The 25,646-nt window shown below is 53.1% G+C and overlaps 8 protein-coding genes across 8 annotated transcripts; 6 read left to right on the forward strand and 2 right to left on the reverse strand.

Annotated features, from left to right (window-relative positions):
- Nucleotides 1-346: 346 nt before the first annotated feature.
- AYL99_04851 (hypothetical protein) lies at nucleotides 347-2,151 on the forward strand (the record flags this gene model as incomplete). The annotated part of the gene is made up of 3 exons (XM_018836363.1): nucleotides 347-390; nucleotides 751-1,352; nucleotides 1,406-2,151. The coding sequence occupies 3 exons, from the start codon at nucleotides 347-349 to the stop codon at nucleotides 2,149-2,151; spliced, it is 1,392 nt and encodes a 463-aa protein (XP_018693216.1).
- Nucleotides 2,152-2,434: 283 nt separating this feature from the next.
- AYL99_04852 (hypothetical protein) lies at nucleotides 2,435-5,003 on the forward strand (the record flags this gene model as incomplete). Its single annotated transcript, XM_018836364.1, has 4 exons — nucleotides 2,435-2,456; nucleotides 3,482-3,574; nucleotides 3,621-4,106; nucleotides 4,159-5,003. The coding sequence occupies 4 exons, from the start codon at nucleotides 2,435-2,437 to the stop codon at nucleotides 5,001-5,003; spliced, it is 1,446 nt and encodes a 481-aa protein (XP_018693217.1).
- A 726-nt stretch (nucleotides 5,004-5,729) lies between these two features.
- AYL99_04853 (hypothetical protein) lies at nucleotides 5,730-7,250 on the forward strand (the record flags this gene model as incomplete). The annotated part of the gene is made up of 3 exons (XM_018836365.1): nucleotides 5,730-6,332; nucleotides 6,394-6,706; nucleotides 6,769-7,250. 3 exons carry the CDS (start codon nucleotides 5,730-5,732, stop codon nucleotides 7,248-7,250), a joined length of 1,398 nt encoding a protein of 465 aa, XP_018693218.1.
- Nucleotides 7,251-7,511: 261 nt separating this feature from the next.
- AYL99_04854 (hypothetical protein) lies at nucleotides 7,512-8,842 on the forward strand (the record flags this gene model as incomplete). The annotated part of the gene is made up of 3 exons (XM_018836366.1): nucleotides 7,512-7,869; nucleotides 8,251-8,384; nucleotides 8,537-8,842. The coding sequence occupies 3 exons, from the start codon at nucleotides 7,512-7,514 to the stop codon at nucleotides 8,840-8,842; spliced, it is 798 nt and encodes a 265-aa protein (XP_018693219.1).
- A 245-nt stretch (nucleotides 8,843-9,087) lies between these two features.
- On the reverse strand, nucleotides 9,088-9,825 carry AYL99_04855 (orotate phosphoribosyltransferase; the record flags this gene model as incomplete). The annotated part of the gene is made up of 1 exon (XM_018836367.1): nucleotides 9,088-9,825. One exon carries the CDS (start codon nucleotides 9,823-9,825, stop codon nucleotides 9,088-9,090), a length of 738 nt encoding a protein of 245 aa, XP_018693220.1.
- A 631-nt stretch (nucleotides 9,826-10,456) lies between these two features.
- AYL99_04856 (methylenetetrahydrofolate reductase) lies at nucleotides 10,457-12,370 on the forward strand (the record flags this gene model as incomplete). Its single annotated transcript, XM_018836368.1, has 1 exon — nucleotides 10,457-12,370. One exon carries the CDS (start codon nucleotides 10,457-10,459, stop codon nucleotides 12,368-12,370), a length of 1,914 nt encoding a protein of 637 aa, XP_018693221.1.
- Nucleotides 12,371-14,145: 1,775 nt separating this feature from the next.
- AYL99_04857 (hypothetical protein) lies at nucleotides 14,146-17,936 on the reverse strand (the record flags this gene model as incomplete). Its single annotated transcript, XM_018836369.1, has 2 exons — nucleotides 14,146-16,284; nucleotides 17,847-17,936. 2 exons carry the CDS (start codon nucleotides 17,934-17,936, stop codon nucleotides 14,146-14,148), a joined length of 2,229 nt encoding a protein of 742 aa, XP_018693222.1.
- A 1,484-nt stretch (nucleotides 17,937-19,420) lies between these two features.
- On the forward strand, nucleotides 19,421-20,992 carry AYL99_04858 (hypothetical protein; the record flags this gene model as incomplete). Its single annotated transcript, XM_018836370.1, has 1 exon — nucleotides 19,421-20,992. The coding sequence occupies one exon, from the start codon at nucleotides 19,421-19,423 to the stop codon at nucleotides 20,990-20,992; it is 1,572 nt and encodes a 523-aa protein (XP_018693223.1).
- Between the last annotated feature and the right edge of the window lie 4,654 nt (nucleotides 20,993-25,646).

Here is a 25,646-nt window from a genome sequence, read left to right on the forward strand (position 1 = left end):
CTGATCTCCCCACTCTGGGTCTACGAGCACTCTGTATTTGTGGCAATTATCTTTTTAGTGTTGATACAGAGCTGGATAGCTAGATGAAGAGTATTTTTATTGTTCCTGCCGGTAACACGGGGAAGATCAACAGGCACGGACCATTTGAATCCTCCACAGGGGATGCAGCACGTAGCAAGGTAAATTACTTCCTTACCATCCGCTCTACCCCACGAAGGAGTTTATCTCTAAATAGATAAAGGTGGCATGGGTAGTTTCGGTAGGTACTCTGTGCCTGTGGAATGCTTAGCTACCTCTTGGGTGGCTCCCTGGAGAGCCTGTTAGATGATTAAAAGACCCTTCCAAAATGGCAGTTCCAGGTAATACTAATAGTCAGGATGCCTGTATACAGTAAGTTAAGCGGGCCGGCCTGCATGGTGCGTCATCGCAATTGTGCCTGAGCCGTTCATTCTATGAACATCCAATTCTTTCACAAGGCAAATATTCCCTTGGTAGGCCACGTTGATGAGAAATCACTCTCAACAGCGTGCTCCCCTTTTCGCTATTCGTCTTATACGGCGTTCTTCAAAACGTGTCCTTTCACTCCATTCAGATCGTCATTGTCGTGTTGTCTGAGCCGTTCAAGGTCTGCCTGCCGCGGCCTCACATCACATCTGATCCAACCTCGTCCTCAACAATCAAGCCGCCATCATGTAAGTGCAGGTGATCCAGAGACACTATCGGAGCTGCTCTGTACTAACATCCCCACAGGCGCACGTCCATAACCATTATCTCGTCTGACAGAGAGTTACCGACAGATCTCATTCCTCTCGATGTCGGCCCCGACATGACCCTTAACGACATCAAAGCCTTCGTCGAAGCTGAGATCGGTGTTCCTCCCTCAGCCCAAATATTCTTAAGAGATGGGAAGGCGGTCACAGACACCTCCATGACGCTTGCAGATTTCAACATCCAGGAAGGTGGTATCATACCGATGGCCATCCAAGCCAATCCTCCGAGACGACGGGCGGCTCAGGGAGCAACTACCGGCCAGCCGTCCACACAGGTCGACAGAGGCGTTAACGATTCCGAGGCATTGAGAACCCGTATATTGCAAGATCCTGGCGTCATGGCTGATTTTCGGATACGAGATCCCGAACTTGTTGCTGCTGCTCAAGATGGACAGAGATTCCGCGACCTACTGGAAGAGAGGTTTAGACAGAATGAGCGGATGCAGAGAGAGAAGGAAGAGCAGATTGCTTTGCTAGAGGCGGACCCTTTCAACGTCGATGCACAACAGAAGATTGAGGAAATGATTCGACAGGAACGTGTCTCGGAAAATCTGCAAAAAGCAATGGACGAGTTTCCTGAAGGTAAGGCGCCGACCTTCTGCTCTAGTCCGAGCTAATCTGACGTCGTCTTACAGCATTTGGCAAGGTCACCATGCTTTATATCGATGTCGTCGTAAATGGCCATCCTATCAAAGCTTTCGTGGATTCAGGCGCACAAACGACAATCATGTCCCCGTCAGCCGCCGAACGGTGCGGGATCCTGCGCTTGGTCGACAAACGGTTCGGAGGAATAGCCAAAGGTGTTGGTACTGCTCAAATCTTAGGTCGAGTGCATTCAGCCGAAATCCAAATCGGACAGTACGACCTAGCCAGCAGCTTCACCGTCATGGAAGGCAAAGACGTGGATCTGTTACTGGGGCTCGACATGCTCAAGCGGCATCAGATGTGCATCGATCTGAAAAAGAACTGTCTGCGCATCGAAAACGACGAGATCCCGTTCTTACCGGAAAGCGAACTCCCTAAGATGATGGAAGAAGTTCTGGAAAACGAGCCTAAAGTTGCAGGCCCTGGAGGGAGCACGGTTGGCGCGAAAACCGGAACTGTTATGCCAGGGGCATCAACATCCTCAACTCAGGGGAGGTCCGGTCAGGCAAGCGCCAGCACCCCAGGCCCATCGGATCGGTCAGGGTCGACCGCTACAGCTATCCCATCGTCTGTCGTCCAGCCTCATTCAGGTTCCAGTGCCTTTGGGGAGCCACAGCCTATCACCGCAGAAACGATAGCGCAAGTAACCGAGCTGGGTTTCACAAGAGAAGAGGCCATTGCAGCGCTTCAACAGACCGGCGGTAATGTCGAACTCGCTATAGGGTTGTTGCTTTGAGCACTTTTCGGTGATGGTGAGCGTGGCGTTATTTGGCCGAGTTATCGTCTTCTCGAAAGAACCATTGATGGACGGGGCCGGTCCAGTCACATCAACCCACGGGCCTTTCATAGCTCACGCCTTTGATGATTAGATACCAGAACACGCTTTGAGCTGTTGAGATCGTGGGAAGGTTTGGGAAAATCAGGGACCACAAGAGCGTTGTAGACAAGCTATTCTAATGATAACGATCCCTGGCGAATTTGAAAGACGCCATAGCTTCTTCTTCTTCCTCTTCTTCGTCATGTCTAAACCAATGCTAGGAGGTAAGTCCTCTGAAGTGCTAATGAATACGTCGTGCTTCGTGTTTTCGGCGTTCATGGTTTTAGGCTCCGAGTCGCGCCAAGGCCAGGAAGGTTGAATCCGGACTGCGCCCTGAGCCTCCAGGGACAGTGTGAACAACAGCTGGAGAACAACCACACCTTTCTCGACCTCCTCATTACTGACTCGCACGTCAACACACGGCCGATCCGAGATCTGCGCACCGAGCGACTACTCTCTCCTCAGCGAGGGCATTTGGGGGTTGGTCTAGACTGTCAAGTCCAAGACCGAGATGAATCGACAAGGTGGGTTTAAGGATCTCTCACACGGCACACTGCGTTCACTTTTCTCTTCGATGCACTCTGGGACGTGAGATGTATCTGCAGCATCGCCTGCTCGCTCAGGATTGGGACTACGGGGCCTGGATGGGTCGAAAGAGGAAGCAATCTGCACATTCGGCTTAGAACGAGGATATTATCCCTTGCGGCTTTACGGCGAAAATACAGAACGATCAAGTGCCAGTCGAAGATACGATGCTTTTCTACAAGAGTGGGCTACTCTCGCACATACTGGAATCTCTTCGGTGAATGGATATGCTGCGAATGTTTGATGCAGTTGCATGGAATTCACCGCACCCAATCTGGGGCAGTGGCGCCGCAGCGACAATCGTGGGAAAAGATACGCTGAAGATACGCTGAGCCTGCGCAATGGCAGCAGTTCTGTCCTGCAGCTGCGGCTGGAATATGTGCTTTGGCAGGTGGATATCGATGCAGACACGTTCTTCGAATGCCAACATCCCCAATCACAGGGCAAATGCCCGTTGAGCGGCGTTGCAGTCTTGGAGTTCTCTCGCGGAAATCTCAGATCTGTCTCCGTTACACCCTTTCCAGTTGGGATGAACCGGCAGCGACAGGTTTGCCAGGTCACGTGCATCTCTCACGCTGAAGTGGACCTTTCTGTAAATAGCTCGTTAACATTGTTGTGCTTTCGTACCTTGCATTGGTGCCACGTGCTAACTAATCTTCTCTAGGACAAGGACGACAACTTCCTACTGCGAACAACATGAATCAACATACACAAGGCCGGGCCGCCAACAGCGGCAGACTGGTCGGGGGTAAGCCTGGTATGTCAACCGATCAGTCACCAAGATGCAACCTGACGCAATGCAGCAACTTGGGGGCAGAGCGGCCTTCCTGCGCCCTCACAACAAGCCCGAGACTCTGTAGCACCTGACAGCTGGGCCCAGGCTATGAGTTCGAGGGCAAACACTCAGCTAGACCTATCCGCATCTTCCTTCCCTAGCCTCAACAACAGCAGCCTCCAATCACAGGGCCACAGTGTGGGCTCCAGTGCATGGCAGACTGGGCCGCCTCAGAATGAACAGGCACAAAGACAGCAAATGCAAGCTTCACGAGCTCACATCTCCTCTCGGCAGCCACAGGGTACCGCCGCTCGAGAAGGCTTCTACCCTACCGATACCTACTCCAGGAATGCCCCGATGGAGTTCTCTTCGGAACCTTCTCAGCCTGTGCGACGAGCAAGTCAAGCACCAAGTGGACCTCCCGGACTTGCGCAGCGACAACCAAATCAACCGGGCGACAGCACGCCAGGTGATCCCAGCAGAGTCACGTCGCCATCCGGACAGACACAAATATGTACAGTTCCCCCACCACGTCACCGAGCCGATTGCTGACGGAGAGACTTTAGCGCGATCACCCATATCTCAGAGTATCAATGCGGCCATAGGCCATGAGAGATTCTTGGGACAAGATGGAAGGACGCAATTACAAGACTCACCGTCGCAGTCGTTGGGACTCCAGCCGCGAGATATGTTCGCCGATCGAGAAATTGGAACACGAGCCGACCACGACTCAATATTTGCAGCCATGACTGAAAAGGACAGATTCGGAATGAAGGGCTATGTTGCTGAACAAGACAACGCGAGTCCAGCGGCAAGAGGTTTGATGAGGGGAGTGGACCTGTCAACGCTCGGCATCAATATGGGCTCCCAAGAACCGTTACTGTCATCTTACCCAGGGCCGTGGGCTGAACCCAACGCCACGCCGCTACGACCGTTGGACTCGGAGTACAGCATCCCCGACTGCTACACCGTCAAGAAAATTGCACCATTGTCGACACGGATCACCGGATTTGTGGACGAAACATTGTTCTTCATCTTCTACACCATGCCTCGAGATTACATCCAGATGCTGGTGGCGCAAGAGTTGGTGGCGCGCAAATGGCGGTATCACATGAGAGAGAAGCAGTGGCTCACTCGGGACGACGCGTCACCCAGTCCCGTGCTGCTGGATGACAAGGTAAGCGAGCAAGGCTACTACATCTGGTGGGACACGAAACTATGGAAGAAGGTTCGACGCATTTACACGTTGAGATATGAGGACCTAGAAGAACAACCCAGCATGGGCAATCGACCAATCCATGCAGGCGTCATGGGTGCCATGTCAGGAAATATCAACGGAGGAATGGGCGTTGGCAACTTCAATGCCGTGCCTAGTCTCGAGAGAATGGCGGCCACTGGCAGAGGCTTCTAGGCCACCATGCTCACCATGGCACCAGTACCACTACGAGCTGAATGTATTGCGTATCGCCGGGACCCAAGTCATGCCAATGACGGCCCCGTCGCATTACCGGGCTCAGGGCAGTTTCCTGTCACAGACAACAGAGACGAGCTTGTACTTGATCGAATGTCAATACACACAGTAACTGCAGGCCCCCTACCGTACACTTCGTTTTTTGATATCACGTGGCGCCAAGTACGTACGTCAAGTCCAACGTACGTACTCGGTATTACTGTAATATTACCTCGTAGATATCCCTCTGCGATTCCGCCCCGCCAACCGGCTGCCACATCAGGACGCGCTGCGACTTCTTCATCCTCCATGCTAATGACTCTTTCATTTTCTTCGACTTACCACTGCCATCTTAGTCGATCTCCTTCTCACGACGCTCTCTCCTTGTTGGTTTCACATGTATTAGTCACTCACTTTAATGGCCGTTCTTTCTATCCAGACTCTTCAGACCTCGATTGCCGCACATTTTGCGCTTCTGATCCACCCCGCGGATTGTACGGATGCGTGAAGGCGCTCTTGTTTCAGTTTTCTCCCGGTCACATGGTCGAATAGAGTGCAATTAGGGATTGGCGCTCAAACTTCGTACTCAAGTTGCTATTTCTTTAGCACTGAAGTCCCTGTGGCCCACAAGTTGGCCGGGTCTCGTCTACAGCGTATTGGCGTCCCCGTTTGTGGATCTCCGGCGTTATGGCGCTTCTGCCCTGGCTTTCACCATTCAGAGGCAAGCCTGATGCTATCGAGAGCAATGATGTCCAAGCCGCCAGTCGAGGCACAGTGGACGCAGTGACGCCCTCTGAGGATATGGACTTCAATGCCCTCGCAGACAAAGTGGAAGCTTTACAGTCTGAACTCGAATATGCTCATGAACTTTGTGGCGAAGCAAACCTTCAATTTGACAAATACCGCACAGAAATTCACGAACTCCGCATGTTGCTGGCATCTGAGCAGCAAAGAAGCGACGAAGCGGACCGCTTACTTGTCGAGGAGCGGCAAAAATATGTGGCACTCCAGGCACAGGTTAGGAGCCTTCAAAACAGCTTGCGAAACGGGTCTGTTCTTGCCGGTCAACTCCAAGCAAGACTCAACACCGAGATGGCGTCTTTGAGAGCTATGACTAAATATACCCGCAAAGTCGAGGAGAAGTTGATTGACACCCAGCTGGATCTAGAATACCTCAGGTGTACCACAAGGCCCGAGCCGCTTAAGGACTCTTTAGTCACCCCTGCACTGGACTTTCCTCTGCCGGCGCAACCATTTGTTGTGGTGCTAGTGGACGGCGATGCATACTTTGTGAGAATTTTCCGGGCAGTGTTGTACTGTGTGATCTGCTGACACTGGGGGAATCAAACAGTGGGCTCCTGATATTTACATAAATGGCGATGCTTCTGGCCCGGGTGCCATAGCCGCTACGAGAATCCGTAACGAAGTCGTCAAATATCTCTTGAATCAGAGTGGAACCGTTCCCGTGACATCCAAGGTCGTCACTCGCGTTTTCCTCAACTACGGGAGTGCGGGTCGACTGGGGATGCTGCAAAGCCGACATCGAGCTGGCCGTTCAGGTGTGGCCGTGGCCGATTTTGCAGTCCAGTTCACCGAGAAAATCCCCTTGTTCGATTTCTTCGATGCAGGAAGAGGGAAAGAGAGGGCGGATGACAAAATTAGAGGTACGCCCTCATTCCTGTGGCCGAAAGTTCTTCTCAAATCAACTCACCGTTTGTGATACCAGAAAATTTCCATCTTTATCTGTCGACGCCGAACTGTCACGCTATATTTGTTGCTGCCTGTCTCGACAATGGGTTTGCTCGGATGCTCGAGCAATACAGTGACCATCCGCTGGCTCGTCAAAAGATCGTTCTGGTCTCGCCTGGCTACGTCGCCATTGAGATCCAGAGATTGGAGTTCAAAGTGGTTGAGTGGCCTAGTGTGTTTGCTGTACGGACGATACCTCCCGATGCGGTGGCCAAACACAAGAAAGAAATGCAGAGAGCACGCACCCAGCGCAGTGTGTCTACACCGGCAATGACTTCGGGAGATGCTCTGTCCAGGTTAGTACCACAGTTGTTGGACTTGGTGCCTGCCTGGGATCCGAACAGAGCGATGAGCAAGGTGTCGAACGGCGTTGGCTTCAGGGTTCAGCAAGCAGCAGCTGGTGTTATCGAGAGGCTTGATCTTGCACAGATGGTCGAGACCGACGCAGACATCGACTGAGGACTGTTCGGAGTAATGGCAGCGTTATTTGTCTATCTGTGGGAAACCAGGGAGAGCGTCCTGCATGGCGTACCAGACCGTTTGATTTGATGACCGGACATGAGCGCTCTTCCTGCATATTCGTTTCTTCGACCTTTTCTTCTCGACTTTGTATACCTCTTACGTTGACGGGGAATCACTCGTTGGAAGGGCAGGGCCAGTGTCAGTGTCACGTTCTTGTATGCTAGTATCATTTCACATCTACGGTGTCTGTCCAGAATCATGCAGCTGCCATTCGTTGCTTCTTGTGCTCTCCTCCTCTTCTCTGTCCCCCGTTTCTCTGCCGCATCATGCGGCTGCGATCTCCACGAACCTTCCAACCCATGCTATATCGCTGGAGGAGGTGGTGGTGGTGGCGCCAGCGACCTCGGTGCCGACCCTGTGCCCTTCTCCACCCGGGCTCACTGGATGCGACGTGCCATTGCGGCCCTGGCGGACGTCAACGAGGGGAGTCCGTGTCCCTTTGCGGCCTTTGGTTCTGTTATCGTGAACCATACGGCGTCCGGGACCGACGGGCTGGGCGGGGAGGTGTGTATTGGTGCGAATGCGATGGTGAAGGATGGGAATCCGACGTTGCATGGTGAGTTAGCAACCAATTAGCCAGTCCAGTTCAGTCCAGCCAGCCAGCCAAGTGGAAGGATCTATATCCCGTGGATGGAGGAACAAGAAGCATGGTTTTGAGGGGGGCTCGGCCTCCTTTTTCTGTTGTTGCTGCTGCTGCTGCCGACGCTCGAGGCTTTTTGAGAAAGCTGAGCTTGCAAGCAGCTCTGGATGGATGGTGCTGAGTTGCGGACGAACACATCTCCCATCTCTTTCCATTCCCATTCTCGTTCTCCCGATCTCTAGCGAGCGTCCTGCCCAGGTTCAAGATCCAGGTTCCACGAAACCCGAGCGGGGAAACGGCACCATGCCATGAGAAAAGAGAAGATAGTGCTGACTTGTGTTGGGGGGAAACAAAAAGGCGAGGTCGCAGCCATCAACAACTGCAGCCGCATCCTGACTGACCCGGACGGCCCGTACAAGCTCTCGGGCCCAGACGCGCTCAAGGCGTTGGGCGATTTGAGTCTGTATACCACGGCGGAAGCATGTCCTATGGTAAGTCCAAGTTCAAGCAATTTGTCCCGGTTGAGAAATGACCAGCTCCCCCTTTTTGTTTGTGGATATATATAACTCTTTTGTCTCTTTCTCTGACCTGTTGTTGTTGTCGTCGTCGTCGTGGGATCCTTGTCTGAGGTTCAAACAAATAGTGCTCGGCCGCAATCCTCTACGGCGGATTCCGCGAGTACATCTTCTCGACGTCGATCCCCACGCTGCGCTCGCACAACTGGCCGCAGATCGTCATCCGGTCGAGGGAGGTCTTCGCCCGCAGCGTCGGGCGGCTGTCGGCGCACCGCACGCGCATCATCGGGGACGTGCTGGCGAACGAGACCGAGGCCCTGTTCAAGTGGCAGTTTGCGGACGGGGAGTGTCCTGGTGGGTGTGAGAAGGAGGGCAGTGGCTGTGTTGTGACATCCACGAAGTTGGATCGTGGCACGGGGAAAGATGAATTGTAAAACGTTGCGAGAGCGAGTTGAGGAGAGCGGCCATGGTTGGTATACAGGACTGCAGACCACCCCCCAGCAGAGCAGTCCGGGGAGTGTGATATGCTTCTGTTCAGAGGCAAGCGTGGGTTCAAAAGCCATGCCATTCATAAAAATCTGTTGTTCGCCAGAGTGCGTGCCACTCCCGGCCACTCCTTTCGCTTGTCTATCCTCTTCAATTGTGGTAGAAGTCGACAATTCCCAAAAACCTTCTAGGCTCAATCCTGGCTCCCATACTTTTCACGGTAGGCTTTCATCAGCTCGAGCTGTTCCTGTCCGGCTCCTTCGACCTTCCCAGCCTGAATAGCTTCCACCAAGTCTTCGAATGTCAGCACAGCCCTCACTGGCACACCCATCTCGTCTTCAGCCACCTTCATTGCACTTCTCGGCTCGGTGTCGGAGACACGTTCTTGACGGGTCAACAGCAGGACCACTCCGACCACGATGCCACCCTGAGCCCTGATGATGGAGACGGCCTCTCGCAGGGCGGTGCCGGCAGTCATGACATCGTCCACAATGATGACTCGCTTGCCCTTCAACGGTGCCCCTGCGACGATGCCCCCTTCCCCGTGATCCTTTGCTTCTTTTCTGTTGTATGCGTATGAGACTCCCGCAAAGTTCTCGCCGGCGAAGAACAACTCTCGCACCACGATAGCACTCAATGGGATCCCCTTGTATGCCGGTCCAAAGACCACGTCAAAATGAGGAGCGAACGAGCCATCTGCTGCTGCACCAGCCTCTTCGGTACCGAGCGGGAGAGAATAAGGAGGAGAGGTCAGCACTGAAGCAAACCCACGTGCAAGAGCGTCGAGGAGGGACGAAGTATGCAGCAGGGAAGAGTTGAAGAAGTAGGGGGAGATGCGGCCGGATTTGAGAGTGTAGGTGCCAAAGGTGAGGGCAGACGCCTTCAAGAGCAACGTGAGGAGGGCGTCCTTGTAGGAGGTATCCGTGGCCATTGTGACGGGCGTAGATTGCAAGAAGTCGGGCGGGATTTGAGAGGACCTTCGAACTATTAAGTACGGAGGGGCGTCCAGCCCACAAGCGAGAGAGAGATCTGGATGCCTTTGCAATGACCGTGCCTGCCAAGAGCAAACTTTTCTGGTCTCGAAGCCAAAAATACAGATTCGGCGTGGCGCCTGTGAGTGGATGCAAGATGATGTGTTGGTGTTGGTGTTGCGGTGAGCTGCGAAAAAGTCATAGAGTTAGTTCTTCATGACTTCTTCCCGAGGGCTTCCCTCTCAACTCCCCTCATTTTTTTTGAACTTGGATCCCAAATCAATCGGCAGACTCATCTTTTCCACTGAAGGTCTGACCCTCAATGCAGCGAGAGCTGGCCGATAGGTGGGCTCGCAACCGTTATTTCGGTTGAGTTAGGTTTCTCTCTTTCTTCTGGTGGTTTGGAGGAGGACTTTTCGTCCTACACCTACACCTACACCGTGACCTACGGACTCGGTCACACAAGAGGCAGAGAGGATCATTGAGAACAAACGCTCGTTCCAGACTGTCCGAACCTTCTCGTTCTTTATTGCAGTCGTTTTTCCTTCCAGCTGTTCCCTCGTTTCTCTCACTTCCCACGTCTCCGAAGACATGCACGTCACCAAGAAACTCGAGCTGGCTCACCAGCAGAACAAGCCCACCTTCTCTTTCGAGTTCTTCCCTCCCAAGACGGCGCAGGGCGTGCAGAATCTGTACGACCGCATGGACCGCATGCACAATTTGGGCCCGGCATTCGTCGACATCACCTGGGGCGCAGGCGGGAGGCATTCCCAGTTGACCTCGGAGATGGTCAACGCCAGTCAGAATTTCTATGGGTTAGAAACGTGCATGCATTTGACCTGCACGGACATGGAACGACACCAAGTCGACGAAGCACTTCGTCGTGCATACAAGGCAGGCTGTACAAATATTCTCGCGCTGCGTGGAGATCCGCCCCGCGACCAAGAAAAGTGGGAGGCAAAGGAAGGTGGTTTCCGGTATGCAAAAGATCTGGTCAAGTACATCAGAGCAAGATACAAGAACCATTTCGACATCGGAGTTGCCGGCTACCCCGAGGGCTGCGACGACCAAAGGGATGTGGACGTGCTGATCGACCATCTCAAGGAAAAGGTCGATGCTGGAGCCAGTTTCATTATCACACAGATGTTCTACGATGTCGATATCTTTCTTGGCTGGGTGAAGAAATGTCGTGATCGGGGAATCAGTGTTCCGATACTTCCTGGGATCATGCCTATTCAAACGTACGCTGCGTTCGTGAGACGAGCTAACTGGACCAAATGTCACGTCCCGCCCGGATGGTTCGAGGCCTTGGAGCCGGTCAAGAACGACGACGCTGCCGTCAGGGCCATTGGAAAAGACCTGGTGGCTGACATGTGCCGCAAGATTCTCAATTCCGGAATTCAACATCTTCACTTCTACACCATGAATCTCGCGCAAGCTACTCGCATGGTCCTCGAGGATTTGTCGCTGACACCTGAAACCTCCGGAATGCCACTCGAGAAACCGCTACCCTGGCGCCAGTCTTTGGGATTCAACCGCCGGGACGAGACGGTCAGGCCAATCTTCTGGAGAAATCGGAATGCATCGTACATCAGCAGGACAGCCGACTGGGACGAGTTTCCCAACGGCCGTTGGGGCGACAGCAGGTCTCCCGCCTTTGGCGAACTGGATGCTTATAGCATCGGGCTGAAGGGCACCAACGAAGCCAACATCAAGCTATGGGGAAAACCAAAGTCCCTTCGCGATGTGACGGGGCTATTCGTACGCTTTCTGCAAGGTGACTTGGATCGACTCCCGTGGAGCGAAGGTGCCATCTCTGCCGAAGCCGACGTCATCAAGGATGATTTGCTACAGTTGAACAAGCACGGATTCTTGACCATCAATTCTCAGCCCGCCGTGGATGGTGCGTCTTCCACCCATCCAGTCTATGGATGGGGTCCTGCAGGCGGCTGGGTCTACCAGAAAGCATACCTGGAACTGCTTGTCTTCCCCTCCATGTTCAAGGCCGTGATGGACCGACTCAACGCCGACAAAAACCTCACCTATTACGCGGTAAATCGGAAGGGCGAACTGTACACAAACACCAAGGACGAAGGTCCGAACGCCGTCACTTGGGGCATCTTTCCGAACCGCGAGATCGTGCAGCCAACCATCGTGGAAACAGTTTCCTTCCTGGCCTGGAAAGACGAAGCGTTCCGTCTCGGGCAGGATTGGGCGAACTGCTACCCTGCGGGTTCCGGAAGCAGAAAGCTGATCGAGAAAATCATGGACGAGTGCTACCTGGTCAACATTGTCAACAACGATTTCCACCAAAACAAGGAGATCTTCAAGGTGTTTGAGGGTCTAGAGACCAAGGATCTCGATTTAGTCATCGACGACAATGCTTCCGGTCACATAGAAAACGGGACCAAAGACGTCCCAAACGGTGACGCTGAGAAAGGCCTTACGAACGGGGCACAACGCAAAGCCCCTGTCAAGGCCGATGGAGAGGTTCTCTCCAACTGAGCATAGCCTCTGGATTTCCCGCTTGCCAGGTTTCCTTAGCTTTTCTTTTTGTTTTTACTTGTGTACTCGCGGTCATCTGACACGAAGCATGATCAACTCTGCTTAACTTGGATGGGCCGTGGCTTTTTTTTTTCTCTTACGAGCAACATTGGGAGTTTTCGGGGCGTTTCGTTTTCAACACAAAACTACTGGGGCTGGCGGGTGGGGGTAAAAGGTGATCAGATCGATCGATGTGATACTCGAAAAGGATGGAAGGCGACCCCAGAAGAAAAAAGCATCTCATTTCAACATGATACCCCCACGCGTGAAGAGCCAAAAGCAGCTCATTTCAACATGATGATACCCCCAGCATAGACGAGATATATTTTTTTAACGAGGACATGATTTGATGAAGATAGGGAGGAAAAAGATATGTTTGCTACACAGAATACGCCCCCAGTGAGTGGGTGGTATGCCCTGCAGTAATATCGAGATATTGAAAGGTGGAGAAGGGAGGAAGGAGAAGAGGAGGAGGGAAACAGATGGAGAGGCCAATAAACGAAAGTTTTTTTATTTATTTAGGAGGGACGGAGTCACGATAGACAGACAGATAGGAAAGAGAAGAAAGGAGACGCGCCGAGACCCTTTTTCAACATGGGTCGAACGTGCCTCTCACTCTTTTGCTTCCTGGCTATGTCTGTGTAACTGTCATCTACATATACATACATACATATCTAAATTTGGCGATATCTATCCTGACAGCAGCAGGGTGCCCTTGCAGCTACGAGACAAAATAAGACTTTGTTTGACAGTTCTCCACGCAATTGAAGCAGTCGACGGTCGTAGTCGTCGAAGGTGGACGTGTACCGAGTACTCGGTGGTATTATATTCTTCAGGACCCCCTGACAAGAGCCGATCGAGTCGCTTACTTCCTCGTTTCGTGCGTTATATAATTACTGAGTGAGTGAGTGATTCTCTGTTGATCCATATCTTCATGTCCCGAATCTATCCACCCGTCACCACCACCTCCTCCCAATAGAGAGGACCAACCAACCATCCATCCATCCTGTCATCCGCCCATCCATCCATCGTGTGCATTTTGTGTAGGAGAAAACGGAAATGGAACAAGACATATACCCTTTCGTAACCGTCCATATTCGCCCCGTTTCCCGGCCTGAGGTCGCCCTCGTGTACCTCGTATGTGTTTTGTGTGCTGGGCTTTTTGCCCGCCCTGATCCCCCCTTTTCTAGATGTACCTGTTCCAGGCCTTTTCTCTTCCCCCTTTTTTGTTCTTTATCCGCTTCAGGAGCAGACCCTCCCGTATCTGAAGGAAAAACAAGGTACCAAAAGAGAGAGAGAGAGAAAGAGAGAGAAAGCCCAAGAGAAAGAACCATGCCGTCGTGAAGGAGAGACATTTCGTGGCCGTGCCGCATTGATTTAAACCCCCCCTCCCCCCCAAAGAGAGAGCCCTAAGCAAAATAGCGATAGACAAAACTTCACGTCAAATCGAAACCAAACAACCAAAACAGATCGGGATATATTGCGCATGTTTTGATGCAAAGTAGAAAACCCATTTTCCTCCTTCCTTGTAGGGACCAGAACCGAGACTCGTTTCCATTTTCCCTATAAAGCGTGACAGATCGGTATCGCGTGACAGACAAAAAGATTCGTTAGATTGTGCTCGATTGGTGGCTTTGTTGAATAAGACGTGCGCTTAAAGTGCTGTAGGTAGGTAGGTGGTGTCAAAGGCTGTATCCCTCAGCACGGCTCGACTCTGAGAAGGGGGGAGAGCATGTTCATATCATCGTGTGAAGCCCAGTCAGACCCAGGCCCTTCTGGCCCATCAAAACCTGCGGCATCTTCGAGATTCTAGGACCGTCAATGGCTATCGTATCACCGTCTGCTTTGTCCTCGCCGTCCCATGTTTGGAGCACGTTGAATTGCGGTTCCGGCTCCACGGCCGCCGTATTGAAGAGCCCGTCGCACAACGCTTCGAAATCGTCAATGTCCAGAGCCAACTCAAGCTCTTCATCCGGCAAGATCTGGTCCACGTCGATCTGCCACGGTTGCTTCGAAAGTGGTGAAACTTGGCGCACAACCGGTCTGTGTTTCTCTGGAGTGTGCTGCACTGACAAAGGTTTGACGGGCGAGTGTTTAGGTGACACGGGCGGAGGGCTCATTTCACACCCCGAATCTGAGTCTGACCTTGACGAGTTGTAGAATATAGGAGGCGAATCAACAGTCGGCTGGGACGGGGTACTTGAATGGCGGTCGTCGAGGATGGTAAGCTTTCGGGCCATGGCACCCAACGTGGTCGAGTCGGCGCGTTTCAAGCCGACATCATCGTCGTTCTTCTTCTTCCGAGTCTCACTTCTGTTCGATTTGGCCGGGCTCGCTTGGATGGCTGGTAGAATACCAATGCCGGCTCCAGCCTGGCCAGAGGTTCGTCGACTTGTCGCGGAGCTGGTCCGTTTCGACCTGGTCATAGGCGACGAGACTGACGTCCGTGGCGTCGTCATATGAGTGGTCGCTGATTGCCATGATTTAGTGCGGCTGGTTGACTGCCGGCTGGCTGATCTGAGACTGCTATCCACCGAGGCATACGACACGAGCGAGGGAGTCTCCTTCTTGGATCGAGGCTTCTTCACTGGCGGATCAGGCAGAGGTGGGAGAGGAGTGTGGGCTTCGATGGCATGAAGATAAGTCGTGCGCATTTCATCGACAATCTTGCGAATGTCGTCTCTGCTGATGCTGGGATCTTCGGCGATGCTGGTCCGCGTCGTAAAGGAAGACGAGGCAGCGCTCGAAGAAAGGTGCGAATATCTGGCGTGAGATGAGCGATCAGAGTGTTCATCCAGATAGGCGAGGTCGAGGTTGGGCGTCGATCCGGAGGCCTTGATTCCAAGGCCACGTCTGATTGAATCCGGTGGCCGCTGAAAGATCTGGTTAAGTGACACCGACGACGCCGAGTAAGGGATATTCCGGGTGGAAAGCAAAGGCGGTGGTTGAACGCCTTGCGCTCGATCTCTGTTGAGCTCTCCTATGGTTCGGTCGACGCCGTCTTGTCCGTATATAGAGACTAGCCGGCCGTATTCCGCCTTCCAAAGCGCTTGGATCGTCGGGTTTTGCTCTTCATGGGGCTCGAGGAGCGATGTGGTTGACGCCATGTAGGGTGAGAAGAATGACTGGGCTGGGCTGGAGATGCCGAAGCCGTAAGTGTTGGAAACGGGACTGGAGACGCAAGAATGAAATTCCTGTGCAGAATGTGAGCGTTCTTGGTGACCGAAGGAGCCTGAGGCCCCGCTGGAAGAGGTGGGTGGTGCCACATCACCGAGTACGGATGGAGGCTGCCAAATGGGACTGGAAAAGGACACCTGATCTCGCGGGGAATTAGAAGCAGTCGGGACGAACTTGAAACTGGGAGGCTCGGTGAGTGGCTTTGGCTGCGACGAGGTTCGAGAAGTCCTTCGTTCCTTGCCGCCGACAATATACTCCCCCTGTTTGATGTCTTCAAGTGTTCGATCGTAGTCCTGCTCGGTGACCAGGAGCTCCCCGGAGCTCAGGCGACGACTTGTCTGGAGTTTAACTGGGCCATTCCCCCGGTGAGGTCGGTCTCCCAGCTCAGGCGGCTTCCCTGGCGCGGCCTCATCATAGGACCATGACCGGAGACGATCTGGAGGTGAGTTGACTTTGCTCTGCTTGGTCGTAACACCGCCCGCTTTGTGGAAGAGCGGTAACCGGTTTTGTTGGGGAGCTGTCGTGTATGGGACGCTATGCAAATCCAACTCGGGAGCAGTGTCATTTCGCTGTTGTCCTTTATGCCTTCTGGGCGAGAGCAACTTCCGTAACCGCGCTTCCATGTTTCTGGAAATGTTATAATTCGGTGAAGCATTGACCAGGAGGGATGGTGTTGTGCGCGGCTGGCGGGCGACGCTCTGGGTGTCAAACAAGTACGTCAGAAGGGCGATTGGCGTGCTTTAATAGAAAGACGCCGGCGCGTTGACCCGGTCGCTGGTATACAGAAGTGGTCAGATTCTATTTGAGAGACCATGCGCTGGATTGGAAACACAATGTTCTGGTCGAGAACAGGAGAGACACGTCGAAGATGCAAGAAGAGGATTAGACATGGCTCTCTGAGGAGGAAGGGAAAGAGAGCAAATAATCTCTGACGGACAGGACCAGGGCTATACTCCGTAGCTCGAGGAGAAGGGAAAAGAGGGCGTTTTGGAAGTCAAACAGTGAACAGGGAAGCGGCTTGAAGCATGGGGAGGTTGGCAGGGACAAGGGGACAAGGGTCGATCTTATGACACAAGGCACAACAAGGCTCATGAAAAGCGGTGGTTGGATCGTCCATGGGCTCCACGCGGGTCCTGGAGTTTTCGGAGACTTTGTCATACGAGGGACCTCCTGGCCATCGACGAGTGGATGGACTGCCTCAGTGTTGACGTCGCTAAGTCGCGACGAACCCACGGGGGCACGCGAGAGGCAAATCCGCAGCACCCCGGACTGGAGCCAAAACAAACAAACCACTCCGAGGTAAACACTGGAAGCGCGCCTGGAGTCTGTATAGCTGAACGCCTCTCCGTCTCTTAAAAGCCGTCTAGAATGATCACTGTGCCGATCAGCGTGTGGCCGGCAGTTAGCTCCAGTCAGGACAAGTGAGCCCGAGGTCCCGGTGCTGGGGAATTTGACATGAAATCTCATCAACCGCCATGGGTGACCCCTCGACGCCCAGGACAATGGTCCCAAGGGCCCCCCAGTGCAGCCGAGACGAGACCTTATCGGAATAAGCGAATAGAGGCGAGCCGGAAGACGAACATGTGCACAAACAGCCAGCCACATCCCTGCCGATCAGCCTCACTAGCCCTTGGTAACTGGTACACCCCAGAAGACGGGACCATTGAAATAGGAGGCGTTTGGGGGCGTTCTCCTAAAGTCAATGCTCTTCCCTGAACACTGCGTACTCGGTACACTGGAAAAACATACCTGCAAACACACCAATTCTTTTCTTACTGCGTACTCCTCCTGGCGCCACAGCAGACACATCTCATGCATAATAACTTGAGTAAGTGTGTATGCTCTTGTGACAGGGCAACCCCTCCACAGGGCACGCGGCCTTGTTCGACCTTCGTAAGCCTATGTTGTGCCCAAAGCGAGCCTAGATTCTGAAATACTCGGCCACCGCTACATGTCTCTGTTTTTGTCTGGTGATGGTGGATGGACGGCTAACCAGAGGGAAATCGCAAGCGACGAACCACCAAAATGGCGGTCAAGGGTGAGCAAAGACTGGTGCGCAGGACCTTTTCGGTTCCTTACATATATCGAGGTTGGACTTGGCCCTTTCACAGCCTCAGTCGCGTTCAGGACCAGACCGATCGAGAGAACAAGTCACTCTGTACTCGAAGACTGCCGAATCGGGTTACACTTTGAGGTGCCGGAAATGTCAAGCGACCGATCAAAGAGCGAATCCACCCTCTTCGAGACGTCGCAATCTCACCAGAGAGTCCCCGGCAATCTTGTCTTCGGCGGAGCGGCCGTCGTCGCGAACAAGGGTGCTGTTGCAAAAGTCCTTGGCCGTCAAGATCATGGTGCATATCCTGTAGAATGGACGATGCAGGATAGGTATATACATAGCAATGGTTATAGGGGCATTGTGCATAGCAGAATCACGCAGGCATGATCCTAGCCATTGTGTCTTTCAGCGGCACGACCCATGGGTAACACAGGTGCTGACACCTGCCTTGTGGCATGCATAAGCAGCTAGTAGTGGTGACTTTGCGCCGCACTCTGCAGATCCTCCTCTCTCCCATCCAGACTGAGACCACTGGCGTGTCTTGACCGAATTTTATAGATGGAGTCTCGTCATACTCGACGAGGCTAGAATTTCAAAAAGGTCAATCTCAAATCGGCCGGTCAGTCTCAATGATACATTTCTGGCCCCTTTGACCGTGTTTCAGAGCTGCACGCCATCCTTGGGTTGGTTCTAGGTCGATGGAGGTTCATCCGTCATGGCCGGATGTTCTGCGGGAAAGGGGCGAGTGAGGACTGAGGATTTGGTTGTCAGATGAAATGATGGGCTCTCTACCACTGTTATGAGTCAGCCGTAAGACCAGACCAGTGAAGACCAGTGAAGACACTGTCACCAGTAGTGTGTCGGAGGCCACTTAGATGTGACGGAACAAACCAGACACACCTCTCACCAAAGCCGGAGGAGAGTAACGTGACGACGGTGATGCAGATTGGATGATTGAGGAAAGCGACTTCGGCATCTGATGAGTGAGTTACATTGAAAAAACCCCATGGTTGAGTGACGGATGGCGAAAGAGGAAGCGCAGAGAGACGATCCAATACGCACCAATGTAACCTGTAACCTGTAACCTGTACCCTGAGAGTGCGAGGGTAACCTGCCGTGCCTGCGCCCGCCCCCCGTTGGTGGGAGTGGTGGGCTGCGCTGCGGTCAATCGCTAAGGGAGAAGTCGCAGTTGCGCTCAGCTCACCGTAGCATCCCCCTCTGGTGCCCTCTACAGTTACATACAATTCCCCATCTCCATCTGCGCCTTTTTCCACTGTACGGAGCGACGGAGGAATTGATCTTTTCATTCCTACCGTGATGCCCTATGCACGGTCGGTGCCCATTTCCACTGGCACAATGCCTTGTTGACGAGCCAACCATCCGTCCAACCCCCCATCCCCATCCCATCCTCGCATCCCCCATTCCCCCCCCCATACGCCGCCCCCCAAAAACCACAGAAATTGAACGCTATGCTACTACTCCAGCAATCTCCAATACCACGGCCATTACCACTTCAACTCCCTCTTCCTGCTGGCTTCGTCCTCGCTGCTCCTGCTACACTACCGATCCTGACCCTCTCTGACTCCATGTCACGGCAGAATTCTCTTTGCTTTCCTTACCCTTGACACCTCACCTCACCTCACCACCTCAGCCTGGCCGTCCTCACCACAAACAAAAACCTTCCCTTCGAGCCCATCATGATTCTCCTTGATCCCTTCGACGACTAAGACCATCACTCGAACCTGTGAGGCGGTCTGTCGGGCCCGGCCTCCGTCACCATGACCATCATCGATTTCTTCCGCAGCATCTTGCGCCGACTGGCCGCCATGATCCTCTTTCCTTCTTCCTTCAAGACCATGAATGTCTCTGTCAAATCCCCCAACACCGAGGTCACGGTGGTCGAGGCCGTGGACAGTCTCCATTCCTTGGACTCGCTCAAGGACGAAATCATGCGCCTCTTCCGATACCCCTGTACCATGCGTCGAATGTTGTCCATGTCCTCGGCCTTCCGCATCCAATACAAGGCTAAACTTCAAGAAAGCGACGCGTGCATGCTCCCCTCCTACTGCGACACATTGCCGACAGGAAAAGAGATGGGCACCTACATCGCTCTCGACGTGGGTGGCTCCACCTTCCGAGTGGCATTGATTGAACTGCGAGGACGAGAGAGTCGACACGGTCCGATGGTGATCAAGCACATGTCCACCAGTAAGATTGACGAGCGAATACGCAAGCTCCCTGGTACAGAGTTCTTTGATTGGATGGCCAGCAGGATACATGCCATGTTGGAAGAAGAGAAGGGATCGTGGTCCCCTGACCAGACGTTGGCCCTGGGGTTGGCATGGAGTTTTCCGATCGAGCAGACAAGTCACCGGGGTGGCAAGGTTCAGGGCATGGGCAAAGGATTTGCTTGCCACGAAGAGACCATTGGTATGGATCTAGGCGAACTCATCGAGGCCGCCTGCGCCAGGAGGAAGTTGAAAGTGCGCGTCGACGCCATCGTCAACGATTCCTCTGCCACCCTTCTGTCTCAAGCTTACCTTGACCCCGCTACGTCCATGGGGCTTATACTGGGGACTGGAACGAACGCCGCTGCATATCTGCCAACATCGTGCATGGGGAAGTCCAAGTTCGGGGTGCGCGATCATTCATGGTTCGACAAGGCTGAGCGGGTCATCACGAACACGGAGGTGTCGATGTTCGGCAAGTCGATTCTCCCGGAAACGCGGTGGGACGAAGTTCTCAATCACCAGCATGTGAGGCCGGACTTTCAGCCTCTCGAGTACATGACGACTGGTCGCTACTTGGGAGAGCTGTTGAGGTTGATCATTATTGAGGGCGTTGCCACCGGGGAACTATTCCACGGCGTCATGCCCGATGTGCTACGTGAGTCCTACTCCTTGGACACCGAGATCATGGCCAAGCTTGAGCTGGACCAGACGAAGAGCATGAGAAGCTCTATCTCGATGATCAAAAAGGCTTTCGGGTTGAAAAAGAGCCCGACCGTGAGAGAGGTTGCGTTCCTCCGAGAGGCGGCCGAATCAATCTCCTATCGAGCATCTGCCTACATCGCCGTTGCCGTCCACGCTCTCTGGGCTCTGCAGAAAGACACCGATATCAACCCCATCACTCCGACCGGGATTCCCAAGACATCGATTGCGTGCAACGGCAGTGTGATCCTGAAATACCCCGGCTTTAAAGATCGATGTGAAGGTTTTATCCGACAAATGATCTCGACCGGGTCATCAGCTGGAGCCGCCTTTGGCACCGAAAAGGTCGTCCTGGAACCGACTCATGAAGCAGCTGTGTTTGGGGCCGCCGTTGCTGTGGCCCTGGCCGTCGCGCCCTGATGTGATGGGAACTCATAGACTCACAAAATCATCAACATACAACACCCTCCAGCGGTGTCCAGGTAGCCGCGAGTCAGCGGCAAAGCATCAGGTCTGGCCGCGTCAGTTGGCTCGAAATCAGCTTAGACGAGTTCCCCAAAAAGGACTGCACAGCCTTGCATCGCCTGACATCGGCGACCGGCCGACAAACAAAGTGCCAGACCCAACAGGAGATATCCCTGACCTGCTCATCATTGTTCATGTCAGCATTACCACCATCGAGATTTCGACTAGCGCTATTTGCGCGTGTTTGACGTTTTGCTCGTCTGGAGTTGGGCTGGAGGCAGATGACAGACATGGCATCTGAAACGACCCACCGAACGGTGCCCAGGGAATAGGTACAGTTTGGTTGGGTGGTTAACACAAAACTATGCGTAGGATAGAAGGAAAGATGCATTTGGGATGGGGATGAATCTCGTATGCTGGCCAAGGCATCTCAGATGGCTTTTGCTGTGAGAGCCGCGCTTCACCTTTGATGGCGGCGGCGGTGGTGGTATTTGGCAGTCAGGAATGTTTGCTCCGGTTCGCAGAGCTCCTGAAACATCTACCATGGACACAGGCACTGTACAAAGATGTGTCGTCTTGAGCATTCAGCACAATGTAACCCATTGCCCATATGCTCTGGTCTCCCTCTTTCGTTCCGTCAAGTTAGTCTTTGCATAGACGAGAGAAGCACGATAGGCATGATCAGGCAGGGGTAATGGTGGTGGTGGTCCAGCTTTGAAGCTGCGATTCTGATTCCTTCGTGGCTGGCGTTCAGCGTGGTGCGGCTTCCGATGCTATTCCGCATTCTGGCTTTTGTCTAGTTTTGTGGTTGTAGTTGTATGTCTCCGCACGGAGTGTGTGATCCGAGAAGGAAATACGTCCGCATCGGGAAGATCTGATTCATGGTGGTGAAGGGTGCAGCCGACAAACAAGACGGACAAGCTTGCGGAACCGCATTCCGTGGTGGTGTTGATCGAGGCGGATACGTGATGATGGTGATGGTGATGGTGATGATGATGATGTGATGAGGAACGGGCTACTTTCGATGAGATAGCGACGGTAAGGCATGCAGCGAATCGATGGTTGGTTGGTTGGTTGGTTGGAAAGAGGAGGACGAGGACGAGGAGGAGACGAAGACGCAGCTTGTGCCCGCAGCACTCGCCGGAGCTCCAAGGGTGCAGATCCGGGCGGGATGGTTGGTATTAGCATGTCTTCACTCTTAACTCGGGCACCACTAATATCTAATTAATACTGTAAACGAATTAATTAATTCAGTAATAGCAACTATCTTCCTATCTTACTATCTCGAGCCTCCCGATTGTTGCTCAGGGTCCCCTCGCTACCACCCCTCGACCCCCTTGGCAGTTTCTGCCCCCATCCTGCTGCAGACTTGTCCCGTCTTCCCATCCATCCATCCATCAATGCTATGTATCTATGTATCTATGTATCTACGTATTCGCATTTGTTACCCACCATGCTGATCCCTGCCTCTCTGCCCACCATCTCCTATCTCCACCTCAGCCTGACTTCCCCGACAATATTCCATTCCGCTGGCTGGGTGTTTGTGTCCTTTCGTACGACCAACGAGCTCCGTGTCCGTGTGCCGGGTACGTCGCGATCTCTGACAAAAAAAAGGAAAAGCTTGATTTCCTCCGGGGCCCGACTCCTGGTGCCCGATTGTTTCCCTCTCATCCGCTAAACCCCTCTAATATCTTTTCGATTTTCGATTTTTTGTACCTCGCCCAACAAACTCAATCCACATCCGCGCTCTCTCCCCCCTTCACATTTTGTTGGTGATGGATGGTGAAGAAGCGAAGATGGGACGGTGCAACGATGATCTGTGTGTGTCCTGTCTCCTCCTTCCATCCATTGCATACGCTGGGCATGAGGAGGACTGAGCCAAGGATGGGAGACATCATCGTCAGCTACTTCAGACCGACTGCCTAGGTCGGCGCCGGAAGTCACTCAGGGTCCATCGAGATCAGGGAGCTTTCTCGGGCGAAAGATAGATGCATAGCACCGTCACCTCAATCAGCACCAGCACCCAGCAAACGAAAGACTCCGTCCGGCGCTCCTTGGAGCGAGAGAGCGAGGCAGTTCTTACACCTCATCACAGACTGGGTTGTTGATGGGCACGGACTACTCACCGAGCCACTTCAGAAGCCAAGACTCAAGGCGACAAGAGGCAAGTGTTAATCGTTCCTCCTATGCCTTCCCTTCCGGTCAAAGAATACAAGTGAGTTTCTTGACGAAGGGGGCCTTCTTGGGGCACCATCGAGTGGGTAGCACATGATGGAGGCATCCCCATGGGCCGGGTTACCGCCACCACCGCCGTCACCAACGTCACCCCTAACACCGACAGTATAATGAAGTCACGGACACCTGCGGGCGGCTCGTTATGGAGAGCTTCAGCAAGAGGACGTCCACCGCCTGGAAGTCTATCCAACCGAAGAATTGCGAAGATTTTTCTCAGGAAGTAAGTCATCTTTCCAATCGAGAATTACCAATCCAGAGGTCGCCGCAGACGAACCCTCAGTCCTCGTGTTTGATATTCATTGCGACTATCGCTACGGAGCGCAACCGCTGCCGCTACTGCTAGCACTACGACTGCGCGGTTTCCATCCTTCCCTGGAGTTCCGAGTGTCGTGCGATGCCAAACTTGAAGGGAGCGCCCTGTGCGGGTCGTCGGGCCTCTTCCAGGGGATTACTGCTCGGAGCACTCCCGCTGATGCTGCTGCTGCTGCTGCCGCCGCCGCCACCACCACTTCAATGACTTCTTCTGGCCCGACGACATCTGCGATGTGTAGACTAGTGGAGCTGAGTGCAGGTGGGTTTGTGGATGTTGTACGGCCTTGCATCGGCCTCAGTACGCCGCCTTCGTGGCGGGAGACTAGAAGACTAGACCAGGGAGCGGGCATAAGGAAGTTCCATTGTCAGTGGAGGTGACGGGGAAAGGAAAGTGGTCCTGGGCCTTTTCTAGTGGATGACATGGAAAGGGACGAGGCGAAGGGATTCGACTTACGGACATGGATCGGTGGCGGTGTCATGTCTATGAGCGAGATATTCGACGAGGAAACGAACTCTCCACCTGTAAGTCCCTTTTTTGCGAATTACCGAGAAGAAAAAAAAGAGGAAGAAGAAGAAGAAGAGACGGTGGCAGGGAAAGGGAAAGGCACGAAGGGGAAGGTGAAGATGGTACCCACGGTTGGGTCTGTCTGTCTGTCTGCCCGCCCGCCCGTTTTTGTAAGGAATACCATACCACAGATAACATGCACAACGGCGAGGAGAAGAACCAAGAACCAACACTCTCCCAAGGTGGTGATTGACCTAAGAAAAGCGTCAACAAAAAGGGCCCCCCATCTGATCCTTCGTCTGTTCCCTCTCCTCCTCTCTTTGAGTAATCACGAACAGAAGTTGTTGTTCCTGGATGGGGAGGGAGGGAGGCAGGGAGGGAGGGCATTGAGCCTGGGCCTTGACTGAGGCGCTGCGTGTTACTATACAGTAGCTCTATAGATTATTATGTCCTTTCACCCACTGATTTAGCCCGACTTAGTATTATACTTCATCTATCTAAATAGGTAGCTTGTAGCAGTCGTCCCTGAACACATGTAATACATTTAGTACATTCAATACATTCAATCCTTTGCTTGTAAGCATGAATGTTCCCGTCTCCGCCCATACAGTCCAGTCCTTCGACCTGGACGGCCTCGTCCACCATACAGTGTCTCTCCAAGGGACTAACTCAACTAACCACCTGCAGTACATTCTGTAAAACAAGGGGCACCGAATAATACAAGAAACTAGGAAAATCAGCTTCAGCTTCAGCCCCCTGGCCGGAAACCAAACCGTGCAGCCACTGACTTGCGGTTCCGGAACTCAATCCTGCTGCGCCGTCCATGGATCCGTGATCCTTCTCGCTCGTGTCTGTCTGTCCGTCCGTCTATCCCGCCCCCGCCTGTCCCGTCCATGTATGATAATAGGAAATACTAATACTAATAAGTAAGGTTAGGAGCCTCGTGTTCGTCAACTCATGAAAAACCCATCTTCAACTTTCGATCACTGTCGTGATCAGTCGTTAGCTATCGTCGTCATTCATGTGTTGTCATATTTCATGCCACCCGTTCGTGGCTCGGGATGTATCTTGATGATTACTTTCTTTTCATTCGCTCGGTTGCGGGTGCGGGGTCCGGTGGGCAAGAATGGATAGTACAGGATAAGACTTGGGGGGTGGGTATTGGTTCTTGAAAAATGGTTCATCAACTTTTGGGGGGTATCGTCGACTGCCTCTCTATTATTCGTACATGCGGCTCCGCCGTGGGTATCGCAAGGTATAGTTCGTTCTTTTGTTCTTTGTCTGGCATTCTGGTTTTTGGATCTCCCGGCTCTTTTTGGAATTTGCATTCTGGATTCTGGATTCTGGATTCTGGATTCGTCGTTCTCGGTGCTGAGGTCCTTAGCTATAGGAGCTTAATATTTCGTCCGGCGCCGCTTCAATCTGAGGGGTTGGCATGGGTCAATCATCCAATGAGTGACCCCGGTCCAACCGTTCTCGGCGCGACTTCAGACAACATTATTTCCGCATGGGATAGATCCCTCAGCAGGGACTCGTGTTTTGCTCAGACTGTGCGGG

Source organism: Fonsecaea erecta (genome assembly GCF_001651985.1).
Source record: "Fonsecaea erecta strain CBS 125763 chromosome Unknown Scaff4, whole genome shotgun sequence".
Lineage (NCBI taxonomy): Eukaryota > Fungi > Ascomycota > Eurotiomycetes > Chaetothyriales > Herpotrichiellaceae > Fonsecaea > Fonsecaea erecta.